General features: G+C 37.7%; 1 protein-coding gene across 1 annotated transcript in view; it reads left to right on the top strand.

The window, feature by feature from the left end:
- The window catches only part of LOC150076217 (uncharacterized), a 385,004-nt gene that overhangs the window by 130,482 nt on the left and 234,953 nt on the right, over positions 1-19,569 (top strand). The window contains exon 7 of the mRNA XM_090388025.1: positions 12,042-12,200. Coding sequence (XP_090244151.1) covers positions 12,042-12,200 — 159 coding nt within the window. The remainder of the gene's footprint in view (positions 1-12,041; positions 12,201-19,569) is intronic.

Raw genomic sequence — 19,569 nt, 5'->3', positions numbered from 1 at the left:
ACACAGCATGGGTTTGTTAAGGGAAAATCTTGTCTGACAAATTTGATTGGTTGTTATGATGTGGTCACAAAGGAACTGGATGCAAAAAATAATTTTGATATCATATACTTGGATTTCAGGAAAGCTTTTGACACTGTTGCGCATGGAAGACTACTGTACAAATTGGAGCAGAATGGTATTAAGGGTAAGTTGCTACAATGGATAAAAGGATGGTTAAGTGGGAGAAGACAGAGGGTGGTAATCAATGGGTGCTGCTCTTCGTGGACTAATGTTATTAGTGGAGTCCCACAGGGTTCGGTGTTGGGTCCACTGTTGTTTTGTGTATTTATCAATGATATTGATGAAGGTATATCAGGCTTAATGTCGAAGTTTGCAGATGACACAAAGGTTGGTAGGGTTGTTAATGACAGTAATGGCGGTGTGCTACTGCAACAGGATCTAGATAATTTGGGCAGATGGGCTAAGAAGTGGCAACTGAAGTTCAACCTTGACAATTGCAAAGTACTGCATATGGGTAGAAGTAACCCCAGAGAAACGTACCAACTGTGTGGTACTACACTTAAGGTGGTAGAAAATGAAAAAGACCTGGGAGTAATTGTGCAGTCAGATATGAAGTTTTCTGAGCAATGCAGACAGGCTGCTAGGGCAGGTCATGGGGTTTTGTCAATGATATATAGGAATTTTGCTAGCAGGGAAAAGGAGGTGATTGTCCCTCTGTATAAGGCAATGGTCAGGCCACGCCTTGAGTACTGCGTACAGGTCTGGAGGCCTCATTTTAGGAAGGATGTAGATTTGCTTGAGCGTGTACAGAGAAGAGCAACACGATTGGTGAGGGAAATGAAGGGATTCTCTTACCAAGAGAGGCTTAAGTTCTGCAAATTGCAGTGGCTGGAGACTAGGCACCTGCGCGGTGATCTGATTGAGGTCTATAAGGCCTTGAATGGGTTGAGCACGCTGAATTCTGATGGGATCCTTCCACTTGTTCAGATTACGAACCTACGGGGACATAAGTTCAAATTAAGAAAGGACAGATGTAGAATAGATGTGCGGAAATTTGCCTTTAGCCAGCGGGTGGTTAATTGCTGGAACAAACTTCCATCTGTAGTTGTGGAAGTTGATAGGTTAAATAAATTTAAGGAGGAACTGGATAGGCATTTGGAGGGAATGGTGTGATTTTTTTTTTTTTTTTGGCTGATGCTGCATAAGCTCCTACACTTGCTTTCTTGCATCATGTGCCACTACTACTACTACTATGTCAATATTCCATCTGGAAATGTCAAGTTGTGGGAAGACAGTAACAACAGGTGTTTTGTTCTGAGAAGTCCCGTGCGGTAAAACAAACAGGAAGTTACGTTTTATGTTACTGAAAGTAATTCTGTAAGACACCAAGTCTTACAAATACCTTAATCTCCAAATAAGAATAGTGGGTAGAAATAAAATAATTTTGCTAACAAATAAAGCAACATTTCAGAAATATTTAAATTTGCAGGAGTTGGCCTGTCAGTACAGCACAAAAAGCATAGATGCAAACATTGGTATTAATTTCTGCATCACGGTATAAAATTTTGCATTTTTTTTTTACAGCATGTCGATACAGAGTTTTGATGAACTCTGTATCGACATGCTGTAAAAAAAAATTTTAAAAAATTCTCGGGAGACTTCTTGTGTGTTTCAAACATAATATAAAACTTTTTCTTTTTTTTAAAACCTATTTGAATTTGCTGGATGAATCCACTATCGTCATTTTCTCTTTCTACTCACAATCAACACTATACATAAATGCACAATGCATCCAACTTGAACAACATCCACCTTGAAACTGGGAATAGAAAAAGTGAGTTGCTGGTGATATTCAATGAAATGTTAGAAGTGCCCTGTCCAGTTTGAAACGATCTGATGTTAGGAGCACTACATGTAGTTTGCTGTTTTGGAGGTGTATCACTCACAATAGCTCCTATATATATCTCCCTCCTAATTTCTTTCTCCTCAGAAGACTTAGAAAATCTAATAGATAAACTGCCCTCTCCATTCTACTTACTTCAATGCTCATCATTGACTATGGGGATCTCGGTCAGTTGACAAAAGAGGTAAAATAATAGAATCCCTCAATGCTCATCATCTTACCACTGGTGAGTTCACCTATTTTCATTTTTGTACAGTATCCATGACTACAATAGACCTTTCAGTCTGCTCTCTCCCTCCATATATGCCAATACGGAGTGGTCAGTTTTTGATATCCCATTAAATAGTGATCATCTACCTATCCTTTGCAAGATTCAAATACAAGTAAACTTGTCTTCATTGCAGTGCTCCACTTGGAAATTCTGTAGGGCACACTGGCATGAATATGTCTCTGTAATTCAGAGAGACATATTCGTGCCAGTTTATGATGGTATAGTCTAGTCCCAGCCCATTGATAATGTCACCATTCATATAACCAACCAGATAGTACAAGCTGCTCATTCTGCATACCTAAATTTCTGCCTGGGAGATGCAAACAGCAGTTTTTGATGGAATCAGGAATGCACACATGCTAAACAGACAAAAGTAGAGTTGGCATTTGTTTTGCAAATTCCCCACAACTGGTAATCTTATTAACTTTAAAAGACTCGAGGCCAAGTTCCGCCAAATAAGAATAAAAGCAAAGAAAGACATATAGATAAGGTTTACTTCCACCATTAATAAGGACATGGACAACAGACTCATCTGGAAGAAAATCCAAGTACTTAATGGTAAATACATGAATTCTCCAGCCTCAATCCTAAATTAGAAAGGGAAGGAGTTGTCTGCATCAACAGAAATAGCGAATGCATTAGCTGACTCATTTGCTAGTATATCAGCAGTATCCACTTACAACTGAACCTTTCAACAAATTAAGGCATCTCCAAAACAATATAAAATAAACTTTTGTACTATGGTATCACACCCATTCAATCAGCCATTCACATTACCAGAACTTTTAATGTCTCAATAAAACATCCACCCTGATGGAGTCTACTATATAATGTTAAAAGAAATAAAGCAATAAGCTCCCTGTTGAAATTCTACAATTGAATATTTTTATAAAATACTTATCCACACTCCTGGCATCATTCAATTTTCCTAGCATTTCTGAAGCCAGGGAAGGATCATACCATACCACATAATTACTGACTAGCTGTTTAGGCAGAGGCTTAGAAAAAATAGTTCACGGGTGACTAACATGGTTTCTGGAAACTAACAATCAGCTAAACAGAAATCAGTATGGGTTTTAGAAGAATCGCTCAACCTTAGATGTGATGATCAAAGCAGAAGCAAACATCTGCAATACTTTCATAAAGAGACAAAATCTAGTCATGGTTAATCTTGATATTGAAAAAGCCTTTGATACCACATGGTGATATGGTATCCTCCTCCTTCAGGACCTTTGTTCTATTGGTTTAAGGGGGGCAATTACTTCAATTTACACAAAACTTCCTACACCACAGAACGTTCCAGGTCAGATATATGATCAATTTATCCAAATCATTTTTACAAGAGGAGGAGGGTATGCTGCAGGGTTTCATCCTCAGTGCAACATTATTTATGATAAGAATTACAAATATGACATGAGACATACCAAATACGGTTGAATCATACATGTTTGCTGTCGACCTCATTATCTGTTGTTATTTGGTTTTTTGGAGCATTAGCAACTAAGGCCATATTGCTCCGGGGATATGCGGTGGTAATTCCCTGACCTTTCCGCATCCTCCATATTTGGTGGCTCACGGGCTCGAACCCCCGGTCTAATCAAGAAGCGTGTGCTACGCACTGCTGCTCCTGCCCACCTGGCTATGGAGGTGCCACCATTATCTCTTGTCAGTCACAAACTATGAATACCATTGAAAGGTAACTTCAAATTTCCTTAGCCAGAATAGAATCGTGGGTGCAACAGAATGGCTATTCCTTAACAGAAAAGAAATCCACTGAAATTCATTTCTGTAAAAAACAGAAATTACATCCACATCCTGAAATATATTTAAAAAATAACCTGATTCATCTTGCTAACAATTTTCATTTATTGGGTTTATATCCAAACGATAAACTTAGTTTTTCTATTCATATAGTTACCTTCAGATGGTCTGAATAAAAAATATATAATACCATAAAAGCTATCTCCACTAACTCCTGGGGTGCTGATAGACACTCCATCTCACATTTCTATAAAACTTTAATTTAGTCCTGCTTAGATTATGGATTACCTGTCTATGACTCCACAAGGAATGGTTCCTTGTTATGTCTGAATACTATTCAGCATAGTGTTCTAAGCATAACCATGGGAGCCTTCAGTACATCTCTTGTCCAGAGCCTGTATATTGAAGCAAATGAACCCTCACCACACTCCAGATTAAAATCCTTACTGTGTAACTGTGCCGCAAAAATTAAAAATATTCCATCTCATCCCAGCTGGGAATACCTGTTTGATCCTCAATATGTAATGCTATATTGCCATAAACCTAATGAAAACTGCCCTGCGGGTCTTCGATTTGAAGAGCTCATTCTCAGTTTGAACATTAACATCCAGCATATCCTCAAAGACGTTGCTCCTTCTAAACTTCTCTGGATTCAATTCTCACCTCTTTGTGATAATTTCTTTCTGGGGAAAAGCTACCTGCCAAACAACGACTTTCAGTAGCTACATGAAACCCACATCTTAGAAAACTCAGAGAAACTACATATTTATATTGATTGCTCCAAAACAGATGAAGTTGTAGGTTCTGCAGCAATTTCTTCTACCCTCTCAATAGCTGTCTCTTCCTACTGAATGCAGTGTACAATTCTGTGGACACAATAAAACTAGCCCTATATAATATAAGCAGTCTGCATTTCAAGCAAGCTCTGATATATACAGACTCCTTAAGTGCAGTCACCTCCATTCAGTCTACTACCTCTCCATGCCATCCCATTCTGAAACAGATATGATCTAGATTATATCAATATCAAACATCCAACCAAATATCCATACCTTCTGCTGGATCCCTGTTGGCATCTCAGGTAATGAATGTGCAGACTGTGCTGCTGAACATCCTGACAGTGGATCATTCTGCAATCCAAAAGTGCCATACACTGTGATTATAAATCCATTGTTAAAACAACATATAGGAATTAATGGTCTGAATTGTGACAAACTCAAATCAATAATGAACTATTCCAGATTAAAAAAGAATCTCAGCCATGGACTTCTAGTTTCAGAAGAAGCAGGCGAGAAGAAGTGAATTTGGTAGGACTCCAATTCCTATACAACTCATACTTTCTTGCTTTTTGGAGAGAATCCTCCTCAATGTTCCTTCTGTCAATCCCAACTAACTATCAACTATATCCTAATAGAATGCCCTCAATACTCATGTATCCAGAAATCCAGTTTCTGTTCTCTATCCAACTTGCAGGAACTTTATTACACATTTTTGGTAATAATGCAAATTTTGAAGCGCTGTTTCAATACTTAAAATGCATAAGTTTTTTTTAAAATTTATATAATCATCTCTGATAACCATAATATAAAATATTCAGTCATAAGTAAATCATGAAGAGGCACAATATGGCCCAGGAGGCCCTCGTGTCAAAAACCCTCAATACAAAGATAACAGCAATAAATTTTTAGACTGTAACCTTTTATTTTAACTACCACAGTGTAATTTCCATTCCAACTCAAAATTTATATTTTCATTCTCATTTTCCTTGCTGATATGAATTATTTAAAGAACTATACTAATATACACTCGTGAGACCACCTACTTGTTGTTGGGCCACCGTAATAACCACTTGCCGTAATAACCACTTGCATCCTGCATGCCATCAACTCCATGAGACCATAGAAAGTATCCCAGGTATCCTGGACCAGCTGGACACAAGGACATCCTGGAGTTTGGTAATGGAATGAGGCACTGGAATGGATTGGCAAATGCTATGTTCCACCACATCCCACAACTGATGTTGGGAATTTGGCACCAGGAAAGCCCATGAAATGCTTGGACATTATCCTTGAATCATTCCTGCACACAATGCAGACCGTGTCTTGTTGAGAGTCCAGTGCCACCTGAATACATGGTCACCATGTAGAGCAAAACTTGGTCAGAAACAATGCCGAGGTAGGATCTGGCAGTGAGAGTGTGTTCAATAGGGATGAAACTAGGGATGAAACAACCCAGTGATGTCCATGAAAACATCCCCCAAATCATAATACCACCACTGCCAGCCTGTTTTCTTCCAACTATGCAGTCTAGTTGCAGCTATTCACCTGCTTGTCAAACACACCTTTCCTTCAGCATAATGGAGCTGGAACCTTGATTCATCAGACCAAGTGACTCTTTTCTTCTTGTTCAGGAATAGTGCTCCTATGCCCACTGTAGGCAGAGGTGACGATGACAGTCGGGCAACATGGGCACAGGAACAGGTCACCTACTCTGTAGGCCTATCTGCAAAAGCATTCACTGGATAGTGTGCACACAGAGAAAAGCTCATAAGCTTTTCTCTGTGTGCCCTAGTTGTAGCCTGCCATTAATTGAGGGATCATGAGCAGTCTGTTCTCCCAGATCACTTGTGCCAACTGCCATTCACCTCAACTGTCAATGTGGTGGTTCTCCTGTCCTAGCACATTGGGTGGCGACCTTTCCTGTTACACACTCACTAGGGTAGCCTTTAAACAGCTGACAATGCTTGCTGTTGCTGAGATGCTGTCCCCTCCAAGCACCGCAAATCATTCCTTGTTCAAACTGTGAGATTGTTCCCCCCCCCACTGTAGAGACTTCGTACTGATGAACTGACACTACTGTGATGTCATTATATATGCTGCGCCAGTTGGTGACATCACTTCTTGATGCTATAGGATGTGTCCACTCATGGACCCACAGGCTGATCATAATCACCTGGGGTACTACTATTATAGTAGAAAGAACCCAGCAACCATAAATAAATGTAGACAAACAAGATAATGAATGTGACTAGTGGAGAATAGATCTTATAAAACTGGAAGTCGAAATCATATAATAAAACAATTGTACCTGTAAAATAAAAGTAGAAGTAATATATTAAATGTATTTAATGTTGCAAATTCGATGATTTTAATGTCTTTCTTAAGAGCCAGCTGTGAAAACCAGGGAAAATGCAACAAGAAGTAAGGCTTCTGTTTCTGACATGGATATACATAGCACTTGGTAGATACAAATAAACCAAGTTATATGAGCATGTATGGAAGTCAGATTAGGCATAGTGGTTAATATATGGAATGCTGATGTATATTTCATGGCTGACTCGACAGATGCGAAAAAATGAAAAGTAGTAAAAATTAAAAATGCTAAGGTAAAAAGTAACCGCATAGGTTGAAATAAAGAATTTGAACAGAGGGTCAGTAATGCTACTTACTGTAATACCCTGCCAGAGTCAGAGTAGGTCATATGGCACCTCCGTGGGCAGGAGCAGCAGTGCATAGCACACGCTTCTTGATTAGACTGGGGTTTGAGCCCGTGACCAGCAAATATGGAGGATGCGGAAAGGTCAGGGAATGACCACCGCATATCCCTGGAGCAATATGGCCTTAGTTGCTAATGCTCCTAAAAACCAAATAACAACAGTAGGTCATGTGGCTTCGACCAACACGTTGTGATGGAAATAAAGTTACTTACTAATGCCAATGAATATATAGTGTGTAAAAGCGACCTCAGGCATTGGAATGCAATAAGATGTATGAGGCTAACGAAGTTAAGTGCATTGGGAAGAAACGTAATTAAACATGAAGCAGCACATCCCAGGATAGCGGAGAAAAGATAAACTGACAAAGTAGCATAGTGTAGATGCTGAACTTAAAATCGGAGGCATGCCATCCTGACTACATAACACCGACTATAAAGTTCCCTGCTGGTCAGATGGTCTTGCATAAGGCGAAAATAGCATCCCAAATTTTGCTTTCGAAAACCTAATTGCTCACAGGAAATAAGAACTTAGGGTACCAGGAGTGAAAAGTAATGTGAGGAAGAGTGAATATAGGTGTGCTGGGACAGTTCAGGTTTGCTAAACCCATTCCTGTAGTAGGACCCTGAATGTAGGTCTGGGAGTGTGCCCTCTTGTGTTTAAGTCATTATTGACTTAAACACATGAGGCACACTCCCAGACCTACGTTCAGGGTCCTACTATAGGAATGGGTTTTAAACCCTGAGCTGCCGAGAAGAGTGAATACAGGTGTGTCCCGGCACACCTATATTTACTCTTCCTCGGATTACTTTCTACTGTCCTAGTACCCTACCTTCTTATTTCCTGTGAGCAATCTAGTTTTTGAAAGCAAAATTTGGGTTGCTATTTTCCTGCTATAATTGTTATTTTTGCCTTATGCAAAGTTCAGCGTTTGCATTATGCTACTTTGTCAGTTATCTTTTCTCCACTATCCTGGGATGTGCTGATTCGTCCTGTTTAATTGCATTTTTTCCCAATGTACTTAACTTTGTTAGCCTCGTACGTCTTACTGCATTCCTATGCCTGAGGTCGCTTTTACACACTATATATTCACTGGCATTAGTAAGTAACTTTCTTTATTTCCATCACAGCGTGTTGGTTGAAGCCACACAACCTACTCCTCGACTCCAACCTGGTACCACAGTAAGTAGCATTACTGACCTTTTGTCAGATTTCTTATTTCAACCTATGCGGTTACTTTTTACCTTTTGTATTTTTATTACTTTTCATTTCTTCACCTCTGTCGGGTCAGCCATGAAATATACATCAGCATTCCATATATTAACCGCAATGCCTAACCTGCCTTCCATACATGCTCATATAATTTGGTTTCTTTGTATCTACCATGTGCTATGTATTTCATGTTAGAAACAGAGGCCTTAATTCTTGTTGCATTTTCCCTTGGTTTTGATGGCTGGCCCTTGAGAATGACGTTAAAATCATAAAATTTTTAACATTAAGTACATCTAATATATTACTCTCCTTTTATTTTATTGGTACAATTGTTTTATTCTATGATTTTGACTTCGGTTTTATTCCATGATTTTGACTTCTGGTTTTAGAAGATTACCTATTATCCACTAGCCACATTCATTAACTACTAATATGAAAAAAGAAAAAAAAAAGTGGAAAATGAGCAAAAAAAACAAATAAACAACGTAAACAGAAGTAGAAATGGAAGGAAAGTGGAAGGTATCTAAAAATTTTTAAAAATGTTAAGTATGTGGCAAATACAGCCAAAGCCAAATAAAGCTAATGTGTGTATATTTTATTAGATGTCAGCTGTACAGGATTGAAACATTGTTTTAACGAATAGTGATTTCGGTACCTAGATTAGTAACAATATGTCTGCTAATAGTTAACTTTATCAATTTCTTTTAAAAACATATTATGGCTATCTTTAATAAGTAAAAAGGTAAAGATGTTCACATAAAATTCTTACAAAAAACGTTTTAAGGTAGTTCAAAGTATATATCTGAAAATGCAAAGCTGAAAGCTATTAAAAGTTCTTTCAATGTTGTTTTCATTTAAATCTGTCATTTTTTTACTCTACAATGGAATATTTCCTAACATATGTAGTTACTACCATAATTACTAAATCCACTGGAGGCATCCTCTCCAAAAGGGGTGTGAAAGAGGTGATGGACAACTATAAGTTACTGAGTTTCACTTTTTACATGGACTTCAGTAAAGATTTTGATACATTTCTCATTAAAGGCTGTTATATGAAATGAAGAAATTGTGATTACTAATTCAGAAAGAGGGATCCTGATTGTTGAGAGGGCCTAGCTTGAACGCACCACTTTTGCCCCTAATTCAATGGGATAAGTGGTCTACCTGGAAGGCCACCAGGATCAGTCAGCTAGTGAGTTCACCTGTGAGGGTCAACTGTATCAATGCCATGCCCTTGCTCTCATGGTCCAATGGACAGGATTCAGGCAAGCAGTGGTGTGGGTATAGTGTCTGGGTAGCCCTGCCATTCAACTCCCGAGAGCATTTATTGCTTGCTGGGTAGTGGGTGTCCCATTTATGACATATGACAACTACTGAGATGAGTGGTGATTGAGGCAACCGATAATCAAGATTCCATCAGAAAAACTAAGTTAGCCTTTGGCAGAGTGTACATAGAAATAGCCATTATTAAGATTGGAACTGAAACACATATACACTGCCTTACTATTAATATCTGGATTCCCCTCCATTAAACCACATGTCAGATACAGCTATAAATGTGCTAGTGGGCTTTCAAGGAGATAGTAGTATGATTGTGAATGCAAGATGCCACAATTGATGGAGTTAAGACTTCCAGTGCAGAATGATAACAGGGTGTCACATAAGCAATTGATCTGTATGTGACATTTCAACGGCACTAAAGATCCTTAGTTAAAAGAGTGACGTGATCTGCAAATGGAAGCAGGACTGGTGCTGAAATTGTGCAAAGTGACCTGGGAAAACCTTTGAAGCTGTGACAGGAGCACCTTACAAAGAATTGCCCACTCAGAACACAAGTCAACGTTGTTGTAGCTCATGCAGGTCCTCAATGATTTTATTGGGACACATGTTAGCACAGTAATGTTCAATATGCTACATATGGTTGTGCGGCTGCCCAGAAGCTACAAATCACTTTGGCTAATGCCATCTTGCTTGGTGTAAGGTTCCACCATTTTTATACTGTAGACCAATGGAAAGCTGTGCTTTGGAGTGACAGGTCGTGGTACTTGGTCTACCAGTTTGATTGCCATGCCTGAAGAAATCTAACTGCCAAACTTCATTGTATCACCCTTAAAATGAAGTTTGGAAAAGGCAATGTGATGGCCTAGGACCATTTCATGTTTTGGCCTAGAACCATTTCATGTTTTGGCCTAGAACCATTTCATGTTTTGGCCTAGAACCATTAGCTGTTTTGGACAAAACAATGAATTCTGAGATCTACCTAGACATTGTGGATAATAATGTGTTACTTACATTGGCAGCATGTCATGGAATGCCTATGCCTGTATCAGCAGGACAGTGCTCCATGCCATACTGCTCATGTTGTGACAGACTGGTTTGAGGAAATGAGCATCAAAGTTGGACTGGCCAGCCCAGAGCCCTGACCTCAATCTTGTAGAAATCCTCTGGGATGAATTGGATGATGTGAGTAGAGCCTGCCCAAAAAATGGCAATGAACTGGTTGCCATTTGGAGCTGTACGGTGAAAAATATTGGAGGACATTTGCAAAAAACTGGTGGAGAGTGTACAGATATTAATGGCAGATCAGTATCTTTTTGTGAAATGAATGACAGTTTTTTGGAGATTTATATCTTTTCACAGATAAGTTTTTCTGTTGCTGTGATTATTCATAATACACTCAGTAGATAAAGTAGAGGGGAGGGGAACATGTATGAATTAATGAAATTTTTATATATGGTAGAATGACTGGGCTTTGCTGAAATTTGGTCCACTCAACTCATGTGTGATCTGAATCAGTTTCATCATTGTTTTATACTCCAGATAGCAAGACTCAGCTGTTATAACTCGAAACAATAGGTTTAGGGATCGTTAAGTAGTACATTTGTTATTCTTTTTTGCAAAAAAATTTTGTTTATCATTTACAGATTTGGAATCAGCCAAATAATTGGCCATTTGGTTTTTTAAAAAATGAAAAAAAAAAAAAAATTTAGAAAAAATTATTTTAAAAATGTATACCTCTGTTTTCTAGTACTTTTGTTCATGCAAGATATTAATGATATAAACACTACAATGTGAAGTGATTACCTTAATGTTGAGAATATTGGCAGATGGTCAAAGGAAGCAAAGTAAGACTGTATAATCAGCTTTCAATTCCTATCCATCCAGATGATAGAAAAGTAAATAATATTAGACTATTTTATTGTGAATTATGCTGTGACATATAATATAATTCAAATATAAATTTTAACATAAACAAATATGAAGAAAGATGGGAAGGAATTTAGTAAACAAGTTTTCTTTTTGTTAAGAATCTTTTAAATTTGTAAATCTGTTATGGTATAAGACCCTCAACTCTTGTTTTATTATGTTATAAATTTGAAAACATCTCTCATTCTCTTAAGATTTTGATGAATGTTCTGAAGGACTTCACTCCTGCCAGTTGGGACAAGTATGTGTAAATACTGCAGGAAGTTACCAGTGTGCCTTACAAATACATCCAAAATGTCCTCCTGGGTATAAATTATCACCTTCTGTTGCTGGAACTGCAGAAAGTTGCATAGGTATGTATATTATAATTTGATATTTTTACTTTATAAAAGAAAAATTTTCACAAGTAGTCATTTTTAATAATAATATTTGATATAATGTTATGTTAAATTTTTTCTGTATCTTAGAATTCTGAGTTTCATATGACTAAATCAAGATTACAAAGTAATTGACACTTAACTCCATGCAGTATTTGAGTTCTTTTGTGAAATTTGTTTGATACTGAGTGAGTTGTTTTACTCTAAACCTTTAATTATTCGTGCCTTCGAATTAATGAAAAGATTGTGTGATGTCTGCGAAACATTTGCACAATATTTTCAAAATAGCGATGTTATTGATTATGATTTGCCAAACAATTAAAAAATATCAAACAAAAATAAACAAGAGATACCAATAATAATAAAGAATTTTTTCATGGTATTTCTTAAAACTTACAAGGCCATTTTTCCCCTGTCAGATGCCACATGCAGATCTGCATGTGGCATCTGACAGGTACCATAGCATGTTGACAATTTGTTTCATATCTTCAGACAGTGATGTCTGAAGATATGAAAAGACAAACCCCAAGCAGCTCTGTCTGCCAGAGCTGACAACTCTTGATGGCCCCGAGTGCCAAGCGATAGTGTCCAAGCGATTTTCCTAAGTGGTATATAGTGATCTTTCTCAGTGATTTCGTTCTGCTTTCTTTCCAGCGCTTTTCTCATCCTCATTTCTTTGTTAAGTGGTTCTGTACTTAACAGATCCTAAGTAAGAACCCAGAAAGGAATTTCACCTTTCTTTTCCTAGTATATTTATTAATTTTTGCACTAGCAAATTAACTTCTTCAGCCACTTGGCCACTAGGTGGCACCGCTCATGCCTCCACGTGGCGGGGAGGAAACCTGGGAGGAAAAGCTTTCATTCCCTGGGCTAAAAGGAGCAACAATGGACTGTGATATATGTCCACCAATAGAGCCAACAGGCTCTCAACATACTGAGACCCTGCAGAATGGAAGACGATCTGAATCTTCTAAAAAGAATGAAAATGGACTCTAACAAATCAGAACCACCAGCTTTTCTGATTATACATTCTTTATCGACTCAGCCGCTAAGCAGACTCTCTCCCTTTGTCATCCAGAGATGTGTGGAGAATGCAGCAGGTACACCAAAAATGGTGAAAAGGCTCCAATCAGGAGATCTTTTAATTGAGACCACTCAAGAAAGGCATTCAGAATTTTTACTAAAAATGTCATCTGTGAGCTGAATCCCAATCAGTCCCACCGCATAACATCTTGAACTCCTCAAAAGGAGTAATACGTGAGTGGGATTTTTTGAACATAACTGAAGAGCCGACCGGGCTAGCCATCTAGATGAACCGGGCTAGATGAACATAACTGAAGAGCCGACCGGGCTAGCAGGTACACCAAAAATGGTGAAAAGGCTCCAATCAGGAGATCTTTTAATTGAGACCACTCAAGAAAGGCATTCAGAATTTTTACTAAAAATGTCATCTGTGAGCTGAATCCCAATCAGTCCCACCGCATAACATCTTGAACTCCTCAAAAGGAGTAATACGTGAGTGGGATTTTTTGAACATAACTGAAGAGCCGACCGGGCTAGCAGAGTGGGTAAAGTACCTGCCCGGCAACCCAAAGGTCGCGGGTTCGATTCCCGCCTCGGACTTGGATCAAAGTACTGTAAAAACTTTGGGAGGTGCAATATGGCCACAGAAGCCGATGCGTCAACAACTACCAAATCAAAAAAAAAATAAATAAATAAAAAAAAAATAACTGAAGAGGAGATAGTCATGGAATTACTGGAACACAAAGTAACTCAAGCAAGAAGAATTATGATAAGGAAGGATGACAAACTTGTTCCCACACGTAATATTATATTGACCTTTAGTACACCAAATTTGCCGACCTCAGTTAAAGCAGGCTACCCAAACTGCCATATCTGCCCATACATTCCAAACCCTTTAAGATGTTTCAAGTGCCAAAAGTTTGGTCACTCCCAGACAACATGCAGAGGTGAAACTACTTGTCCTAACTGTGGGTCAAAAAACCATTCACAAACAGAGTGTACTGCAAAGGCTCTGGAATGTCGAAATTGCAAGAATGACCATCCAGCATACTCAAAATCATGCGAACTCTGGAAAATTGAAAAAAGAATACAAAAGTACAAGATCGAGAATAAGGTCACATATCAAGAAGCAAGAAAGCAAATAAAGTCAACTATCCCAAAAACCACGTACGCTTCCATTACACTAAAGTGCCAAGCTGTTTCAACCCAAACTGAGGTATCAATTCTGCCCAATACATCCATTGCAGAATAGGCACGATCTGTGCTATCAACATCTCAACCTACCACCAAACCCATTCTAGTTGATGAAATAAGTAATACCCTATCACAGTTCCGCCTAAAATAAAATCATGTGATAAAATGTCAAATAAATCACGAAGGCAACAAGCCACTGAATTACAAAAGACAAACTCAAATAGAATGGACTCGGAAAATATTGCTACACACGATGAAACAGTCCTTGATCTTCATGCAGATGATATGGAGACTGGATTTTCATCAGGTAAAATTGATAACGCAGAAGAGAGTACAGATCCTGGACTTCCTAATTTTCCTAGAAAAGATAAAACGAAATATGACCGTCAAAAGCAAACCATTCACAAGAAACAGACATAATCGCTTTCCCTCCTCAAACCCCAATAATGCAGAACATTGTTCAATGGAATTGTAGAGGTTTACGCAGCAATACCGATGACATCTATGATTTAATCTCCAGATATGATCCTATAGCCGTTTGCATACAAGAGACTAATCTAACTCCACAAGTAACTCCATCAATCAGAAATTTTACAGAAAAGATAAACTCCTCATTATCCGCACGTGGAGGCGTCGCGATTCTAGTTGACTGTAAAATACCTTCTAGAAACATTCTGCTTCAAACACATTTAGAAGCTATTGCTGTACGTGTATCAGTTGGGCAAATTCTAACTCTAGTATCTCTGTACCTTCCAACTAACAAGATGTGCACGTTTAAAGAACTAGAAGACCTCATAAGACAAATACCACCACCTTTTTGTATTCTTGGTGATTTCAATGCGCATCTTCCAATGTGGGGATCAGACCACATGGACAATAGAGGACACTTGATTGAGACGATACTAGACCAACTGAATCTAACATTACTGAACACTGGTGAAAATACTTATACTCATCTTCCCACTGGATCTATGTCAGCAATTGATTTAGCTCTCTGTTCCCCCATATTATATCCCAGTATAGAATGGACAGTATTTAATGACCCACACAACAGTGATCACTTTCCAATCATATGCAGAATCCAAACGCTTCAAACATCATACCCTGATAATCGCTCAAAATGGAAATTCCCCAGAGCAGACTGGGAAAAGTTTTCAACCCATCTTTCTTTTGATAGCCAATTGATCAGACTACAACCCATTGATGATGTCACAGAGCATATTACCAGGCAAATACTGACCATTGCCTCCGAAGCAATACCTCAAGCCTCCACATGTAAACACAAAAACTTTAACACTGGTGGAATGAAGCTTGTACCAATGCCAAAAAAGAAAAAAATAAAGCTTGGAACCTGTTCCGGAAGTTCCCGACTACCAACGACCTAATTCAATATAAAAGGCTCAAGTCAAAAGCTAGACAAATTAGAAGAAAAGCCAAAAAGGAATCATGGATACAGTTTGCCTCCACTATTACAAAGGATACTAGCAGTCGTCTCTTCCGAAAAAAGATTCGGCAATTAAATGGAAAATATTCACCTCTTCCTTCTCCCATCTTAATCAAAAACGGACAGGAAATTTCTACCAAACACATGCCATGGCAACTCGTTTCTTAAAATCAAAGCTTCGGCTGAAAGGTTCAAAATAATATTCCATACTACCCAATATATTGCCTATAATCAACCATTTAACCTATTTGAACTGCAAACAGCATTAAATAGACCACCCAACAGTGCAGCTGGACCTGATGGTATATATTATGTAATGCTGAAACATATAAACAGTACGGCCTTGAATTTACTGTTAATGTTCTATAATCGGATTTTTCTTGAAGGTACATATCCATCTTCCTGACATCATTCCATCATTTTAGCCTTTCCTAAAGCAGGAAAAGATCACTCACTTCCAGAAAATTACCGACCTATTTCTCTAACCAGCTGCTTAAGTAAAATCCTAGAAAGAATGATACACAGACGACTTACCTGGGTTCTTGAAACTAAAGCACTGATGAACAACAATCAGTTTGGTTTCCAACAAAACAGAACTACTTTGGATCTAATGGTGAAAGCCGAAACTAACATCCGCAATGCTTACGTCAAAAATGAACATCTTGTAATGGTAAGTCTCGATATAGAAAAGGCTTTCAATACTACCTGGAGGTATGGCATATTGAGAGAACTTCATTCCATAGGATTGCGAGGGCACTTACCTGAATTCATTAGAAATTTTCTTCAACACAGAACCTTTCAGGTCCGCTACCAATCTGTACTTTCTCGGTCCTACACTCAAGAAGAAGGTGTCCCACAAGGTACTGAGCTCTACCCTTTTTTCACTTAGACTGAACACCATAACACACAACATCCCAAATACTGTAGAACTATATATGTATGCTGATGATCTTACTATATCTTGCCATTCACAAAATATTCATACCATTGAAAGACAGCTGCAACTCTCCATAAATAAGTTGGAGACATGAGCAATGCAGAATGGATATGATATCGTTTATCAAAAAAAAAAAAACAGTTGCAGTTCACATTTTGCAAAAAATGTAAGCTACACTCAGAACCCGAACTCAGATTAAAAAACCATTTGATCCCTCTCACCAGTAATCTTCGTTTCCTAGGCTTAATATTGGACACCAAACTGAACTTTGTTTCACATATCACATACCTCCGAACTGTTTGTCTAAAGAAGCTTAATATACTTAGGTCCATTTCTGCTATGACATGGGAAGCTGATAGATACACTATTTCATTTGTATCAGATCTTGTTTAGACTACGGTGCTATTGTATATGATTCAGCTAGGAAAAGTGCATTAATCAGACTTAATACCATCTCCAACACAGTGCCCTTCGTACTGCTCTGGGTGCATTTAGAACATCCCCTGTTCAGAGTCTGTATGTAGAGGCACACGAACCTCCACTTCACCTTCAAAGGAAAATGTTGCTTCTAAATTATGCAGCTAAAATTCAAAGCCTTCCAGACCATCCCGTTCGACCGTTGCTTTCCAACCCTGAATGGACAGCATTCTATAACAGTAAACTGACTGAAAATAGACCAACTGGCATTAAACTAAAAGATTTGCTTCACACTTGGAATATTGATTTTGATAACCTTCTTCAAGAGAGCGATATTCCTGCTCCACCCTGGTCTGTAAATCTCCCTCACTGTGATACCCACTTTCAGCAATGGGGAAAGAAATCCCTGGCAAATGAAAATATGAAACAACTACATAAAGAATATGTCCTCAACAATATACAAAGCTGCCAAATATATACAGATGGCTCAAAAACAGGTTCTGCTGTTGGTGCCATAGCTGTCTTTCTGTTTTTACAGTCTCCATATCACTACCAGTTGAATGTAGCAGTTATACTGCTGAGTTATATGTAATCAAACTAGCCTTACAGAATATTAACACTCTCCACAATGCTAGCAGTATAATATACACTGATTCATTGAGTGCAATGTCTGCTTTGGGCAATAAATTACGTAAGCCGGGAGAGTAGCCATATTTTAAAATTTTGACCAAATTTGTAATTCTGATTCAGTAATGTAGAATAACTGACAATGTTTTTCACAACAGCATTTAATTTCAATTTTATTGTTAAATTTGCTTTTATCTTCAAAAGATGATATAAATTTTCATATACACAATACATGAAAAATAATCTTAACCTGAGTTGATACTAAACATAAAATATGATGCAATAAGTGTTTGCTTAATAAATACAACATTATTTACATAGAGAATTGAAAATTTTTATTTTTATTTTTTCATTATCATGAAGTAAACAAATTGCTCGGTTTATGTTGTATGTCAAAGTCATATGTTAAGTTAAAGTTTGCAGGTGATATGAATGTTGACAGGGTGTTTAATGGTATAAATCATGGTCTGATGCTTCAGAAAGACCTAGAAAAATTAGTCAAATGGGCTGAGAAGTGGCAATCGAGATGAGATTAACACATTGAAAAAAGGCAAGGTACTAATATGAAAGTAGTAATCCCAGTAATGCCAATTGAGTAGTACTGCATTCAAAATATTGGAGACGTTCCTATACATCATTAGCAGAACTCCAGGACAGCTCGTGGGCTTTTATCAATGACATGGAATTTTGCCAGCAAAGACAAGGAGGTGATTGTCCCATTGTATAAGGCAATGGTTAGGTTGAATCTTAAGTACTGTGCAGTAATCTTAATCTTAAGTAATCTTAAGTATCTAAACCATTTTAGGAAGAATGTCGATCTGTTGTAATGGGTACAGGCAGAGCAACGAGATTAGTGAAGGACATAAAAGGACACTTTTAATGTAATAGACAAATTATGCAAATTTCAGCCTGTGAGGATTCCTGATTGAGGTGTCCTTAAATGTATTGTGTAAATTAAATGCAGAGGCATCCTAGCTCTTGCTTGGACAACACACATAAGGGGACATAAATATAAATTTTAAAAGTATAGTTTAAAATAGATGTGTAAAAATTTGCTTTCAGCCAGATAATGATTGACTGTTGGAGCAAACTTCCATATGGCATTTTGGAGCTGGGTAGTTTGAATAATTTTTAAGGAAGCACTAGACAAATTATTAGAAAGGATGGACAAATGAAGGTGGATTGGGTAATGGGTTTTTTTTTTTTTTTTTTTGGTTGATGCTGTATAAGCTTGCTTCCTTGTATCATTTGTCACTATTAATACGAATGTCATGTTTGCATCATCAGGGATTCTAAATTATACTATTTAAGTTAAAAGTGTAATGATATAAAATTGCATTGCAGTTATACATCCAAAATTCAGCATGCTTGGAAACTGAGCTTTGTCAGATCATGGAATTTTCTGGATTTTAGATGGTTAGTATAGTCATATAAATGGAGAGGAGAAAAATTCTTTATTATCGTATGTGGTATTGGACAGTATCATACATAAAGATAAAAATAGCATATAATAATAATATACTTCTATAGTCTTTTTTTTTTTTTTTGTGTCACTGCAAAGAATTTAAACAGCTTTACTGAGTTCTTCACACAGTTGCTTTGCCAAACTTATACCATCAAATCGAAAATTAAGTGAATACCACTGTTGGTCACTTACTTTTCAAATGGATATCGTTAGCTATCTGAAAGTACTAATTAGAGTG

This window comes from Mastigoproctus giganteus, chromosome 13 (genome assembly GCF_048544385.1).
Source record: "Mastigoproctus giganteus isolate SK-2022 chromosome 13, ASM4854438v1, whole genome shotgun sequence".
In the NCBI taxonomy this organism is placed as follows: domain Eukaryota; kingdom Metazoa; phylum Arthropoda; class Arachnida; order Uropygi; family Thelyphonidae; genus Mastigoproctus; species Mastigoproctus giganteus.
The sequence above is the reverse complement of the archived record's forward strand: the minus strand, read 5'-3'. Positions and strand labels throughout refer to the sequence as shown.